This window comes from Molossus molossus, unplaced genomic scaffold, assembly GCF_014108415.1.
Source record: "Molossus molossus isolate mMolMol1 unplaced genomic scaffold, mMolMol1.p scaffold_m16_p_1, whole genome shotgun sequence".
Classification (NCBI taxonomy): domain Eukaryota; kingdom Metazoa; phylum Chordata; class Mammalia; order Chiroptera; family Molossidae; genus Molossus; species Molossus molossus.
This window is the reverse complement of record NW_023425344.1, coordinates 90461642-90476759: the sequence shown is the minus strand read 5'-3', so window position 1 is coordinate 90476759 and position 15118 is coordinate 90461642. Positions and strand designations below refer to the sequence as shown.

The 15118-nt window shown below is 50.3% G+C and overlaps 1 protein-coding gene across 1 annotated transcript in view; it reads left to right on the top strand.

The window, feature by feature from the left end:
• The window catches only part of ADARB2 (adenosine deaminase RNA specific B2 (inactive)), a 163772-nt gene that overhangs the window by 106773 nt on the left and 41881 nt on the right, over window positions 1-15118 (top strand). The window contains exon 5 of the mRNA XM_036264430.1: window positions 14803-14971. Coding sequence (XP_036120323.1) covers window positions 14803-14971 — 169 coding nt within the window. The remainder of the gene's footprint in view (window positions 1-14802; window positions 14972-15118) is intronic.

The following is a 15118-nucleotide window of genomic DNA, read 5'->3' as shown; positions in this document are numbered from 1 at the left end:
CAATGTCACTGAAATTAAACCTGCTAAAGAGAGGGCTAAATCTTCACCAAATGCCTTAATTTATTCCTTTTCAATAAGGTGCCTCTAAGGAAATGCATACAAGAAACAAGACAATATTTTTCTGTATACTTTCAAGATCAGACACCCCCACCAAAGCTATTCAAATACTTTGCATTTTTCTGATCATTAAGTCATAACCCAACATTTAACTGCCCAAAAGATTTTATTGAGGAAGAAAGTAACTTCAACACTGTATTTTCTAAGAAAGAAAGGAAGAAAGGAAGAAAAGGAGGGAAGGAGGGAGGGAAGGAGGGAGGGAGGGAGGGAAGGAGGGAGGGAGGGAGGGAGGGAGGGAGGGAGGGAGGGAGGGAGGGAGGAAGGAAGTAAGGAAGGAAGGAAAGAAGGAAGGACAATTCTTGTGCATTACCTGTTACAGGAGAAGTTAATTATCTTAAGTCCCCAGGGCTAGCTGGAGATAGAACAAAAACATTCTGTAGGACTTGGACCAACTAACAAAAAATGTGAAGGTGGACACAGTTGTAGCCCTTTGAAGTTCTCTGGGGTTGTAAACCCATGTGCAGAGGATTGTGGTTTATATTCCTTTCTTACCCAGCAGACCTATGTTTACATTTTCACAGTTGATCTATCTGCAGGAGGTGGCCCTGCGCTGCAGTAAATACAGGGGTAGCAAGTGATGCTGCTCTCTCACCTCCAATCAGACTGCGAGAATCACACCAAGGAAGTCCAGGGTCTCACCTCGTGCCCTTACACCAACACAGCAGCTTCCTCACTCACCTGTGTCCACTCAGGGCACGCCTCCCCTACACCCCCTGTGTCTACACCCTGGCCCCTTCCCTACACACCCTGTGTCTACACCCCGTGGGCTCCCCTACACACCCTGTGTCTACACCCTGTCCCTTTCCCTACACACCCCGTGTCTACACCCTGCCCCCTTCCTCTGTGTTGGGCTTTGGAAGTTTCAGGAAGGAGGGCTCTGGAGATACACAAGAAGGACCCTTGGGGAAGCACTGTCATCTATGCTGCCCATGTCAGGACCCCTCAGGGTGAAGGTGAGGGAGGAAGGAAGGAGCAGTAGCTCCCACTGGAGGCAAGGAGTCAACTCTGGGGTCATTCCTGAAGAGGGTCCAATAAAAGGACGATCCAGCACTCAGACGAGTCAGGAGAGGGAAAGGATGAGGAGGGGCGTTGAGGGTGTAGCCTACATCAGCACCTGCCTACACCATCGGCCATTAACCAAAGAGTGTTTTAAGTCACCAACCAGATGGGCACCGGCCACTTGTGCCCAAAGAAAGTCTCACAGAAAAGAACAGAATGAACTAGGAGGTCAACAGAGAGGTGCTCGTCCGAGAAACGGCATCCAGGGGCTGATGAGATTCCCCTCTGAACCCCTCCAAATGCGCCCACATCCTCCTTCCTACAAACGAAGAACATCAAGTGATCACTTGCTGAGAAGAAGACTCTTCACTTAAAATATTTAGCCCATGAATTATGTATGCGCTCTGCTCCACACTCTCACCATGTCCGGGCTTAGCCCCCGCCAGGCGTTCTATCGGCCATCCCGCTTATCACTCAGCGGCGCTGCATCCGCGCCCCTCTGGTCCAGAGGAATGAGCTCCTAATGGGCGAACTGCGGTGCGGCCAGTCCAAATGGGAACACGAGCCATTTCCAATCCACTGGTTGCAGAGTTTCCGTCATCCTACTTTCTTGGGGAAGGATGCTAAATGTAACATCACCATGTTCTTATCCAGCAGAACCCTCACAATGCTGGTGTCGGGGACGCAATGAATAGCCTCCTTGGAAGCTGACCTGGCCACCTCTGTCTTCTGATGCACACCTTGTACTGCCCTAATGTTTACTCCGGAGTTTATCACTTATGGGACGTAAGATAGCAGATCAGTGGCTTCTTAAACAAATTCCCACCTCATTAGTCTCACAGAACTGGCAGCTGGACACCGGCTGGGGGCTGCTGGCTCCAGCCAGGCCCCTCCTAGTGTCAGCACTGTAATCCCCTGGCTCCCCTCATCCTGTCCCGAAGTGCTGCTGCCCCGTCGGCCCCTTCAGGGACGGCGGAGGAGGAGGCATCCGGCGCTCTGGGTCAGAGCTTTGCTGAACCAGGTGAGGGAGGAGGACTGGGCCCTGGGCTCAGGGAACCAGCGGATAGTGTCTCTGGTCTCAGTGGAGCCTCAACCCCCCCATCGCTGACTGAGCAATACCTGAGTCATCAGCTCCAAGGGGGCAAGAAATGGGACTGCAGCTGGCCTACCCAATCCCTAACCTCCAGAAGTTAAATTTGGAAAAGTTGAGTTAATTTATTAGGGAAAGTGCACCAGACGTGTTGATAACGTGTCCGTGTTGGTCCATGTAGACCTCGTGTTCCCAGCCCCCTCCTCGCCTGGTGACTTAGTGCACGCAGTCACGGTGTCATGGGTGGACTGCCCAGAGACCTCCAAAACAGCATCAGCCCCCCACAGTCTTCAGCCTTTGCTAAGTTTTCTCCCCCTGCCCACCTCCCATCTGACCTGCAGCCCACTGACTTTGGGGGAGTTCAGTTCCAGGGGGAACACATCCCCCAGTCAGCCCCTCATGAGGGGACAGGAGGCGTGAGGGACCACGTGTCAGTGTTGGTCTCGGCACTGTCTCTGCATCTCCTTGGTGCCCCGAGCTGCACGTCTGTTGTAGACCAATGAGACAGACCAGACTCAGACTCTGAACTGGGTTCAAATTAAGAAAGCTTTATTAGCCGCGGGGACTGTCCCATCCTACACAGAGGAGAGAGCAGCCCTGAGCTCAGGGGGTGGATTACTTATATAGTTGTTTTAGCCCCTGTTAAGGAATTTGGGCTAAGGGTTTGCGAGCGAGCAAGCACGCACAGAAGCAGATATCTGCGGTTAGCCGTTATGCCTGGGGGAGCAAGCAGTTTCGGGTTGCACCATGCAATGGTTATTTATACAATATAATGGTTATCCATTGACTGTGGCTGCTAGTTCTTGCTATTCTCTTAAAGTCTAGGGGGTAAGGTCTGCCTAATGGGAAAAATGTTTACTGTACGTTCACATAGCATGTGTTTGTCCTTTACATGTCCTGGAGGGTGAGCAGCATGTCCTGGTCACACCTGACAGGGCAGACTCACCCTCGTCTTCTGTCCCCCACTCCTCGGTCAGGCTACGTGGGGCGCTCCATCCTCAAAACCTGCCGACTCATTTTGGAAAAGAAGGAGTAGCGCTAACACCACTCACCTCTCGTGTTGCCCAGCCAAGCACTCCGTCCTCCCTGGGCCCAGTCAGGCCTCAGAGCAGTGGGCACTCTCCATCCTCACGAGGCTGCTGCCAAACTGCCTGATGCTGATGCCAGCCGACAGGCTGGCAGTCCCAGAGGAGAGGGACCACGTCTTCTGAAGGAAATTAATGAGCATGCGATTCTGTGCTTGCTCTAACCACCGAGGGCCACTTAGAAACCCAGGGCTCACAGCTCACTCGCAAAATCCACCAGTGTCAGCACTTAGGACTCGCTGATTAAAATGTCCACTATCCTTAAAAACACAGAGACAGCAAACAGCACTCCATCCCCACAGGCACCCACACAGCAAAGTTTCTCCACAGGCACCCCTGAATCTGGTGAACTCCACACTGGGCAGTGACATGCGCACACCCTCAAGTCAAAGAAACTGCTTCAGATGCTTAACTAAAGCTTCCAATTCAGGTAAGCCCACCTGTCCCCAGACTGTGTCCCTGTGACATCAAACAGCCATTTGCAAGAGTGAAAACTGCATCAGCCTTTTCACATAGCCACGCCCCAAGTCACCTGGTCTGCAGCATCACCTGGAAACATTGCTCAAAGGCTGACTTTTAGGAACCTCCCAAACAGATTTCCATTCAAGGCCCTTAGGGTTTCACTTTCATGAGGGCCAGTGTCACATCTTTGTTTTTAAAAGTGTCCAGGCCCGGCTGGTGTGGCTCAGTGGACTGAGCATCATCCCATGGACTGAGAGGTCCTGGTTTGATTCCTGGTCAGGGCACATGGCCGGGCTGGGGGCTCAATCCCCAGTAGGGGGCGTGTAGGAGGCATGTTTCTCTCTACATCTATGTTTCTCTCTCTCTCTCTAAAAATCACACAAACAAAAAAATCAATAAAAGTGTCCAAGAGATTCTTCTACCAAGTGAATTTAGAAAAAAAATTGCCAACAACTAGCTTGGTGTCTTTTGTGCCTGGAGTAGACCTCAGTGACGGTGAAGGCAGACCTGGAGGAGCAGGCTTCTATCACCAACTCAGAGGGTGGAGGCAAGAGAAGGAAGGTGGATGGCCCAGGCCCCACCCTCCACGGCATCACATGCTGGGCGCTGGCCACGCTCCACAGATATGCCAACACCTACCTACGTGGGCATCTGCGATTATTCAAAAGCCCAAGCCAGCTGGCACCCTGCACTTAGCCAACCACATGGACGAGCTGGCCATTCAAGGACCTTTCAACACTATCTTTAGTTCCTAGATGCTTATACAACTCACCTTGACTTCTACCATCACCCCATCCTCTCAGGAGGCGTCCGCCGACATCTGAGGTACACCACACGCTCTGAGGTACTTCTCTCCGGTGTGCTGCCTCCTTCCACAGCTGTCAGCCAAGTGACCAAAGGGCCTTGGAATCTTAGTCTTGCATCCCTACTCCCTCCAACAAGTTGGGTGTTCAGTGTACACAGAGTGAATGACATAGATAGAAGGTATGCCCTTGAGATGATAAGGTTGGAGCGATCAAGGAGACTTGTGACTGATTTTTGGTTTCCCCTGTAGCCCAGTGCCATGGTCAGATTTATTTTCATGAAACCCCTGAACGTGCTCTGTTTATCCACTGCCCCAAACAAGCCCTCTTGTTCTCATATGAAGAACATGAGCTCCGTAGGCAAGAGAAGTAACAAAAGCACATGTGGTCTTTAATGTCATTCTAGCAACAGGAGCCATAGAAAAAAATCTGGCTGCAGATAAGCAGAAAAACGTGATGACGGGAACTGAAGTACCTGCACTTCTAACAAACAGCCAAAACGATGGCATTTGTAGGACATTCGGAAAGCCACGTGTCAGACACGTGACATGATTTTCTTTCATCTTCAAAAGCTTGATAGCACTAGTTTTGTCCCCGTTTTCCAGATAAGACAAAGTTCACTTGACCAAAATCTCAAGCAAGTAGAAACAAGATCTGACTGCAAACTCGTGTCTGGAGAGGGTCAGACGCTGCCCACCTCTGTCCAATGCCCTTTACAGACATATTGTCATTCATAGGGTAACACACAAAATTCTAACACAGAACTTACTTTCCTCCTAACATCCATGCACTGACAATATTTAGAGAGCAGAAGCCCTGGGGGTCGCTGGTGTCTTCGGGCTGTGGACATGGCCACGGATGAGGACCTGAGGGGGAGAAACCTCCCCTGTCCCAGGTACAAACACTTTCCTTCAGGCTTAGCCCGCTCAGTCCCCCACACACCTGCCTGCGCAGCGTCTTATCACCACTTTACTTCAAATTAACTAGAGGACATTTAGAGAATATAAGCAGAAACTCAGAAGAGGAAGGAATGGATTCCCAGGAGAAGACCGAGAATCCCAGACTTTGAACAGGCAATGACTGGAAGTAAAACTGCAGGTAGCTCTCTGGAAATATTCAGAAGGTGCAAACCAGGAGGATGGGGACCCAAGTAAGGGAGTGAAACTGGAGACGGTTGAGGCTGACTACAGAGAAAGGTTTCCCAGCCCCGAGCTGACACGTTGTGGAAGGGAAGTTGTGGGCACACTATTACTTGAGTAATGAAACCCAACGACACCACCCTGGATAATAGGGCGCTGGAATTCATTACACACCACACCCTCAGGCAGTCTGCCGGGAGATAATAACCATTTCTTTCTGTTTCAAATTTCTCTTGTTTTGATATTTGTTTCTTTAACTCTGGTTGCTATATCTTGCCTCAGTTTTAGGAGGCCTGGGCTCAGGCAGGGGGCACAACGAGTCTCCATGCAGCACGCCGTGAGGACGATGCCCCGTTCTCTGGCCCAGGCCCGTGTCTTCCTCCAGCATCCGTGAGACAGTAACAGGCGCACTCGCCAGCGGTGCACAGGGCAGACCCAGACTCTGACAGACACCCCCCCCCCCGAGTCTTTACACTTACGCAAGAAATAGTGTCCTTCTCTTTCCCTTTTCATCACAAAAGGTAGGCTATTACACACATTGCTCCACCTCTCCCTTTTTCCACATAACAATAATATATCTTAGAAATCTTTCTACATCCACAAAGAATTTCTCTGTTTTGTCTGACGGCTCCAAGGAACCCCCCAGTGTACAGATGTCTATATGTAAACTAGTCCCCTACTGATAGACACTCAAGTCACTTGTATTATTTGCCATTACAAATGTTGCTGGGGCAAATAGGTGTGTACACACATCATTTTCACATATGCAGGTATATGGGTAAGATAAACACCCAGAAAGAGAATTGCTGGGTCAGAGGGTGTATTCATTTGTAATCTGATATTGTTCAATTATCCTTCACGTGTACTTTACCCTCACAGATTCCTGCCAGCTATTTATAGGTAGATGTTTCCCAGAGACGTCAACTGCTCATTGACACACTGTCAGATGTTGACCAACCTGAGAGATAAAGAATTGTATCTCATTGTATTTTTAACTTGAGATATACACACACACATATATATATATATGTATATATGAGGTTGAATATTTTTCCATATATTTAAGAACCATTTTGTATTTTCTTTTTTTTTTAATTTATTTATTTATTTTTTTGTTACAGATATTTCTCCTTTTTTACCCATGTATTTTCCTTCTGTGAATGGTTTTTACATACCTTTTCCCATTGTTCCATCGGGATACTTCTTTTTCTAAAAGTTTTTTAAATATTTGAGAGAGAGTGCTTTTTTTGTGATGTAAGTTGAAATTTTTCCCACTTTCTGCTCTTTTACTGCCTTTAATATATTTGTTCACTCAGAGTTTTTATTTTTATGCCCTTGAATATAACAATTTTTACTGCTTTGGAACTTTGAATCATCATTAGAAAGGCCTTTCACCTGCCAAATTTATAAAGAGATTATCCCAAGTTTTTTTCTACTGTATTTACAACTTTTTTAAAAAATCACCCGAAGTCCGCCCGGCAGGTGTGGCTCAGTGGATTGAGCATCGTCCCATGGACTGAGGTTCGATTTCTGGTCAGGGCACATGCTGGGTTGCGGGCTCCATCCCCAGTAAGTGGGGCATGCAGGAGGCAGCTGATCAGTGTTTCTCTCATCAATTTTTCTATCTCTCTCCCTTCCTCTCTCTCTAAAAAAAATCAATGAAAACATTTTTTAAATCACCCAACATCCATAGTTGACATTAGGGTCACTCTTGGTGTTGTACATTCTGTGGGTTTAGACAAGTGTCTAATACATGCATTCAGCATTATAGGGTCATACAGAGTAGCTCCCCTCCCCTAAAAACCCTGTGCTCAACCTGCTCATCTCCTGCCTTTTCACTGTCTCCGTAGTTCTGTCTTGTCCAGACTGTCATAGAGGTGGAATCAGTCTGTAGCTTTCAGGTTGGCTTCTTTCACTGAGTAGCATGCATTTGATGTTCCCCCATGTCTTTCCATGGCTTGATAGTTGATTTCTTTTTCGTGCTGAATATTTCGTTGACTAGCTATATCACCGTGTATTTATCCATTCACCAGCTGAAAGGCATCTCGGTTGCTTCCAAGTTTTGGCAATTGTGGGCAAACTCCTATTACCATCTGTGTGCAGTTACACTTTTTGCATCTAGATCTTTGACCCACTGATATTTACCCTGGTCCATGGTGTAAGGTACAGATGCACCTTTACTTTTCAGGAGGCTCTTCAGTTATTAGACAGCATCAATGGAAGAGCGTCTCTGCCCCTCAGGTGGAGATGCTGCTAACTTTACCCCATGCTAGATTCCTGCATGAGTCTGGATGAATTTCTGGGCTCCCTGCTTCCTTCCACTTGTTGGACTTCGTGCATCAGTACACAGCAATTTATCACTGAGCCTTTATCACCTGCTTGATGTCTACTAAGGGCTTGTCTCCTAGCACTGGTCCCCCCTTCAGAATTCCCTGGGTTACTCATTAGAATCAGCGTGTGGCTCGGAAACAAAAAACAACACTCTATTTTGAACCAGGCTGTCTTTGTCAGAAGCAAAGCCAGTGCTGTCCCCGTGGGAATCATGTTAACCTCCTCAGTCACTTTAGACAGGACTCAGGACGTCACATCTTCCCGTACGGGACTGCGGTGTCTTCTGTTTGGGTGAGATGTGTTGGTAACTTTCCATCAGCTTTTAATGTTTTATTCACTATGGCTTTTGCTTATTTATTATTTAACTTACTCCTATTGTCTTCTCTGCTGCTGCTATAAATGGACTTGTTTCTCCTTTATGGTTTCTTACTAGTTGTTGGGTGTAATAAGAAAGCTATTGATTTCTGTATATTAACTTGTACCCTATCACCTTATCGACTCTCTTATGGTTTCTAGCAGTGTTTCCACTGGGTTCTCTGGAGGTTTCCACATATACAATCACAGCGTGTTCAGTGATCGTGCTACCTGCTCCTTTGCGATGATCATACCTCTAATTTCTCTTGTGTTGGCTAATAGCTTCAGTAGATGTTAAATGATGGACTTACAGTGGGCCTTCGTGGCATGTTCCTGACTGTGGTAGAAAGCCCTCTAGTGTTTCCCATTAAGCATGATGCTGGGTGTGTGTGTGCATGTGCGTGTGTGTGTACCATCCTACATATAACATATATGTCTTTGCCCATGTGTGTGTGTTTACATCTTTCTCTATATATAATGTATATGTGTGTATGTACCTCTGTATATATGTGTATGTTTATTTATATACCTCTTTATGTATAATATATACAGGGTGTGGCAAAAGTGGGTTTGCAATTATAGGTGAAACAGTTTAGTTGTATTATTTATTAGCTATTGTATTATTCTCCATATGAACAACTGTACAACTACTGTTCCCCACCCTGTATGTGAGGGTGTGGCTGTGTATATATAAAAACCACATTGGGAAAAAAATCCATCTATTCTATTTATTGAATTTTTATCAAAAGTAGTTGTTGGGCCCTGGCCGGTTTGGCTCAGCGGTTGGAGCATCGGTCTGCGGTATGGAGAGACCCGGGTTCGGTTCCTTCTAAGGGCACGTACCTCGGTTGCAGTTTGTCCCTGGCCCTGGTTGGTCGTGCGGGTGGCAGCCACTCGATGCGTCCCTTCACATCGATGTTCCTCCCTCTCTCTCTCTCTCTCTCTCTCTCTCTCTCCCCCCCTCCTGCTCTATCTGAACAAAAAATGGAAAAATGTCCTCGGGTGAGGATAAAAAAAAAAAAAAAGTAGTTGTTGTGCTTTGTCAGGTGCCTTGCCACTGTCTGTGGTTATCATTGTATATTTGCATTGGACCTTAACTTTTTAAATATAATCCATTTTTGCATTTCAGAATAAACCTACCTCATAGTGATTACAGCACTGCTTTTTTCTTCTGATGCTTGATGGTTAGTATTGTACTTAAAATTTCAATATCCGTAACTGAGGCCATCTGTAGTTTTCTTTCTGGTTCAGTCTCATTCAAGTGTGTAGATCAGTAATATAGGCATTTTATAATAAAAAACAATTGGAAGGTTGTCCTCATCTTTATATATACTAGTGGCCTTGACATCATCTGCTACTTAAATGTTGGTAAAAATCTCCCACCAAACGAACGGCTTGGTGTTTTGGGGGTGGAGGGGAGCTCGGATCACTTTTTCTACTTATTCTGTAGAAATCAGTATGTTTATAGTTCCTGTGACCATTCCTCATGTTGTCAGCATAAGAGTGTTACTCTCAATAGCATTTTGCAGGGAAGGGGATAACCAGTAACCACTGTGTGCCGAGTCCTGCTCCTACCCGACTTGTTTCACTGGCTGTGCTGAGTTGTTGCAACAGGGGCTGTGGGTGCCCCACCCCGCTCCTCACCGCCCCGGGCCCCCTCCCCAGGGGTGGGAGCAGGCTGCACCTTCTCTCACAGCAGGGTGCCTCCGTGGTGCCCAGCACATCCCAGAGTTTTCCATCAGATCAGCCTGAAACCAGACACCAGTGACACCTCCTCTTTGCCTCGCTTCGTCTCCCTTCTTAGCCTGTTTCTGTGATTATCTTCCACGCTCCTCCTGAGAAAACACTCTCAATAAATCACTGCCCAGGAATCGCTGACTCAGCCGCTGCTTCTGGGGAGCCCGGGCGCAAGCTCCGTCCCCCTCGGTCTCTCTCTCCTCCTCTCGTGGTAGTGACATGCTGTGTGCGTCACTTACCACTATTTATCACACAGTATCTCACCTGTACACATTTCCGTCTGTGTGGTTTCCCCAGACTCATGCCAAACCCTGTGCAGGACCGGACTGTGCCTGAGCCCCTCCGCGTCTCCTGTTACTCAGCATGGTGCTGGCCCCTCGGCGGTGGCGTCACGAGAGCGAATAAACAGTGCGTTTCGTGGGCCACAAAATTGCCATGAACATGGCAGCGCCTGGAGTGAAGCGGGGCGAGGGTTAATGAGGGGTGAAGGGAAAGCGTTTCCCTTCCCAACCGCCCTCGTTCCCACAGAGTCCGAGGAGGAGAAGCAGACCGGCCCTCGGGAGGCAGCGCCGGCTCTCAGATGCTGTCTGGGAGAAGTCACGGCACAGGTGCGCCAGACATCTGCATACTGGAAGGCGTTAGGAAACGAGAAATGTTCTTTCCAGTACTCTAAACACCTGCTTTAATTAAGCTGGAATCTGCAAAACGATTTCTCCATCAACGTGGCTGCCTCACTGGCTGTTTCTCAACAGTGTCCCCTGAGAACCATTTCCGTTAGAACGTGGCTCCCTGTGGAACGAGGTACTGTGGACAAATGACCCTCAGGTCCCCTCCAGGGCCCTCCCAGGGAGCTGCTGGGAAAGGGCTGGACCCTGTGGAAAGGAAAGAGCTGGCCCGTCCTGGGGAAGAAGTCACAAGGGGGTCGATGTATTCTGTTCTCACTTGTCTTAAAGCAGCATAGCTCATGGCGGTCAATTTGTGACCAGAACATAGAGGAGTGACCAGTCGCTTCCTGAGGTCTCCATGCAGCCAGACCTCAGCAGAGAGCGGTCAGCGATGAGCAACCTGATACTCACCCCAGGCAGTTTTCAGGGCCACAGAAATGGAGACCGAGGAAGGAGGGACCTGGACAGACGCAAAGCAACACTGCAGCTCTCGTCCATCTGCCCGGCGGTCTAGCCTCGCCCGTGGTGGGCCAGCCCTCCAGCACCACCAAGCGATCAGACGTCGGCTGCATCCCCTTCTCCCCATTCTTCGTCACTGCCCACCCCACCCCGTCACTTGCAGTGCTCAGTGTCCCCTCTTCCTCTCTCCTGGCCGGCAATCGGCTGCGTGGAGCGGGAGTGTGCCGGGAGCCTGCAGGCTGCAGAACTAAGTTCTCCAGGTAGAACTTTCAACTCAGAGCAACACGTACATATAAAGAACTTACCACCTGCCCAGCACAGCCTGGCGTTTGGAGAAGTGAATTTTGTTTAAAACGGAAGGTTCCCTCCAGCGTGTGCTTGCTTCACATCACCTCTTTAGAGAAAGGGCCCGTACACCCCTTACTGCAGGGCTCACGGAGTGGGCAGGACCGGCTGCTAAGCTGTCACCTGCGTACTGACCACACGCAGCCCCAGCAGGCCACAGACGTCTGCTAAGAGGCACAACTGGCTAAGGGTGTCCGGCCCCATTCTCTCAATATCTCGTGGCAGCACCTGAAAAATCGAGCTTGTCACTTATTCAGAACACTGGCTGGTTGTTCCAGGCGATCCACCTAATCACATGGACTCTCCAGGGAACCCCTTTCTGGAATAGTTTTTTGGAAATTCTGGTTCCTACGTGAAGAGATAATACAGGTATGCTTGCGACCATCAGGCCCTCAAGTCAGGAGAAAAAAGGAATTTCGTGGTCTTCTAGGGTCTCCCTCAACACGGGCAATCAACATCTCATTTTTAAGGCACAGAGTCTGGGTTGGTTCTTTTGTTTGTTTTCCATTCTTGCAGAGAACATTCTTTTTGTTGACAAAATTTCTTTGATTTCAAACAAAATGAACACTGTACTGCCCTGGCTCAGTAGGTTGGAGCATTGTCCCATGCACCAAAAGTTTGTGGGTTCGATTCCCAGTTGGGGCATAAGCCTAGGTTTGGGGGTTCAATCCCCAGTCAGGGTGTGTATGGGAGGCAGCCGATCGATGTTTCTCACATGGATGTTTCTCTCTCCCTTCCTCTCTCTATCCTTGGATGAGGATTTTTTTTTTTTTTAATGAGCACTGTCCTATGAAGAGTAACTTGTGCAGCCTATATTGCTTGAGGGACTCATCAGCTCCTGCCCTCAGAGTTGATCCTACAGCCAGAAAAGGGGAAATGCTGAGACCAAGAGAGGGGTAACAGGGGGTCCCCAGGCAGCAGCCGTCACTGCCCCCTCCTGTGGCTGGGAACCTGGGCTCAGAGACTCAGAAAACTTCCCCATTCGTGACTCTGACCTCAAAACTCCCTGCTCTTACTATATATAAAGCACGTTAAAGATAATAACAATGGCCCAGCCCATGTGGCTCAGTGGATTGAGCATTTTCCCATGGACTGAGAGGTCCCAGTTCAATTCTTGGTCAGGGCACATGCCCTGGTTGAGGGCTCGAGCCCGGGTAGGAGGCGTGCAGGAGGCAGCCATTGATGTTTTTCTCTCATATTGACGTTTCTATCTCTCTCTCCCTTCCTCTCTCTCTGAAAAAGCAATCAAAAAATATATTTTAAAAAAATAATAATAGCCCTGGCCAGTTTGGCTCAGCGGTTGGAGCATCAGCCCACAGTCCAGAGAGTCCCAGGTTCGGTTCCCACTAAGGGCATGTACCTCGGTTGCAGTTTGTCCCCGGCCCCGGTTGGGGTCGTGTAGGTGGCAGCCAGTCAATGTGTCTCTTTGCATCGATGTTTCTCTCTCTCCCTCTCCCCCTCCTGCTCTAGCTGAAAATAAATGCAAAAATGTCCTCGGGTAAGGATAAAAAAATAAAATAATAATAATAATAGCAACGATAACTGGGGTGCTCTGTGAGTTTGTCGGAGACTGGGCCCCCTGGAGCTGGTTGATTCTCTCTGTTGGTCAGATGTGATGACCACAGCAGACAGAGGCCTCGTTCCCATGAAACACGCCGTGCTGGGTGAGCGGGGCCCAGGGAACAGCTGCACCCCCCTAAAGAGAGGAGGCAGGAAATGGTGCAGGGCCGCCACCGCCTGGGCCCCAGGTGGCGCTGTAGGGATCGGCCTCCAGAATGGAAAGTGGGGATGGAACGGGAGGCGTCACCACCTGCAGCTTGTCCCCCGCTGTCCTGTGGCTCTTTAGGGAAAGTGGAAAGCCTGTGAGCTGAATCAGAGAACTCAGCACATTCTCGCTGCTACGGTGGCATGTCACGCTGTGTTCTGTCCCTGGGTGTCAGTGCGAGTCTCAGACATTGCTCCAGATACACAGCCCCAGAGACAGCCCAGGCCCAGGCCAGCGTCCTGGGGGACATGGCTGCAGGCTCAGCAAAGACCCCAAGTCTGTGCTGGGCCAAGGGAGGGATCCGAACCCAGCAGAAACCCTGCAGTTCTGGAAGGGGACACACTTGGCCTGGCATCCCGCTGTCACTACCGTGGTCCGTTGGCCTGCTCACCTCTCCAGATGGCCCTTGAGGCCCAGGCCGCACCTCTCACAGTGCTCTTGGGACACAGAAGGCTGAGCGTGTGACACACCTCCACGTCTTTGGGACCATGAGCCTGGACTTCCAGAGTCAGAAGTCTGCTTAAGTCCAGGCAAAGCCCCAGTAAGAGTGTAAGTCCAAAAAGCAAGTGTCTATGAGTAGGAAGCACTCGCTGGGTCCCAAGTGACAGAGATGGGTGTTTGGGGAGGCCAGCACCTGGCCCAGGTCATCACAGGGTTACTGGTGGCTCTAAGGGACAGGGGGCTTTATGTAGGCTGGTGAAGTGAGTCATGACCTGTGGGGTCTCGAGTCTGCAAAGGAATGTTGCCTGGAGCCTGGGTGGCCTCAGGGGCAAAACCGGGATGGACAGGAGGGGTGGAGGGAGCCCAAGCATGGCCTGTTCGGGCAGAATCGCCTCCTGTCTTGGCCTCCACCCTGTCCTGTGCACGTTCCCATCAGCAAGTCTTTCCATTAAGATACGATTCTCAACCTCAGCACCAGGGCAGGCGGTGGTCGGATTTCTCGAGTCACTTGGTAATCGGCACGAGGCCAGGCGGGAGGCTCTGTGCTCTTTGGAACTGCAGCCCCAAACCCAGAGCTGCCAGCTCGTCTCCCTCTAGCTCGAGGGCGGCAGAGGCCCTGTGCCACTTGTTTGCGGCAGGTCACTGCACTGCCCCCGCCTTCTCTTCCTGCTGTACAAATGGGTCCGTCAAACAGAGACACCGGGTGCCCCTGCTGACCCTGGGTACTGAGTTCTGGAAACAAGTACCCTCCCTGGCGGAGCCACCCTGAAGCTAGGTGGGCACAGGGCCGCCCCAGCACCGCCGAGACCCGCCTCGCAGCAGCTGTGTGGCGGCCCTGCCCTGTGCTGTCTGCCGTGCACTACAGTGAGCATGGAGGCCCACCGCGTGGACAAGCCGGGGCCTAGGCAGCGGGCCCCTGGGTGGGATGAGGCAGGAGGGGAGGAGAGCGGGGTCGCTGTGCTGGTGCAGGCAGCGCTCGGTGTTCTGACTGGCGCCTTCTCTGCCCCTAGGCCTGGACGCCAGGCAAGCACAGGTCGTCGTGCTGTCCTCGGGGACCAAGTGCATCAGTGGCGAGTACATCAGCGACCAGGGGCTGGTGGTCAATGACTGCCACGCGGAGATCGTGGCCCGGAGAGCGCTGCTCCACTTCCTGTACGCACAGCTGGAGCTGCACCTCAGGTGAGCCGCCGTCCCCGGGACGAGCGCTCTGGCCACGAGCTCGGAGCTGGTGACCCACGGCCAGCACCAGGGTCATTCCCTGTATCCGGGCGTGGTGCACAGGGTGCCCCTACTGCACACGTTTCACCCAGGTGGGTGGCATCTTTC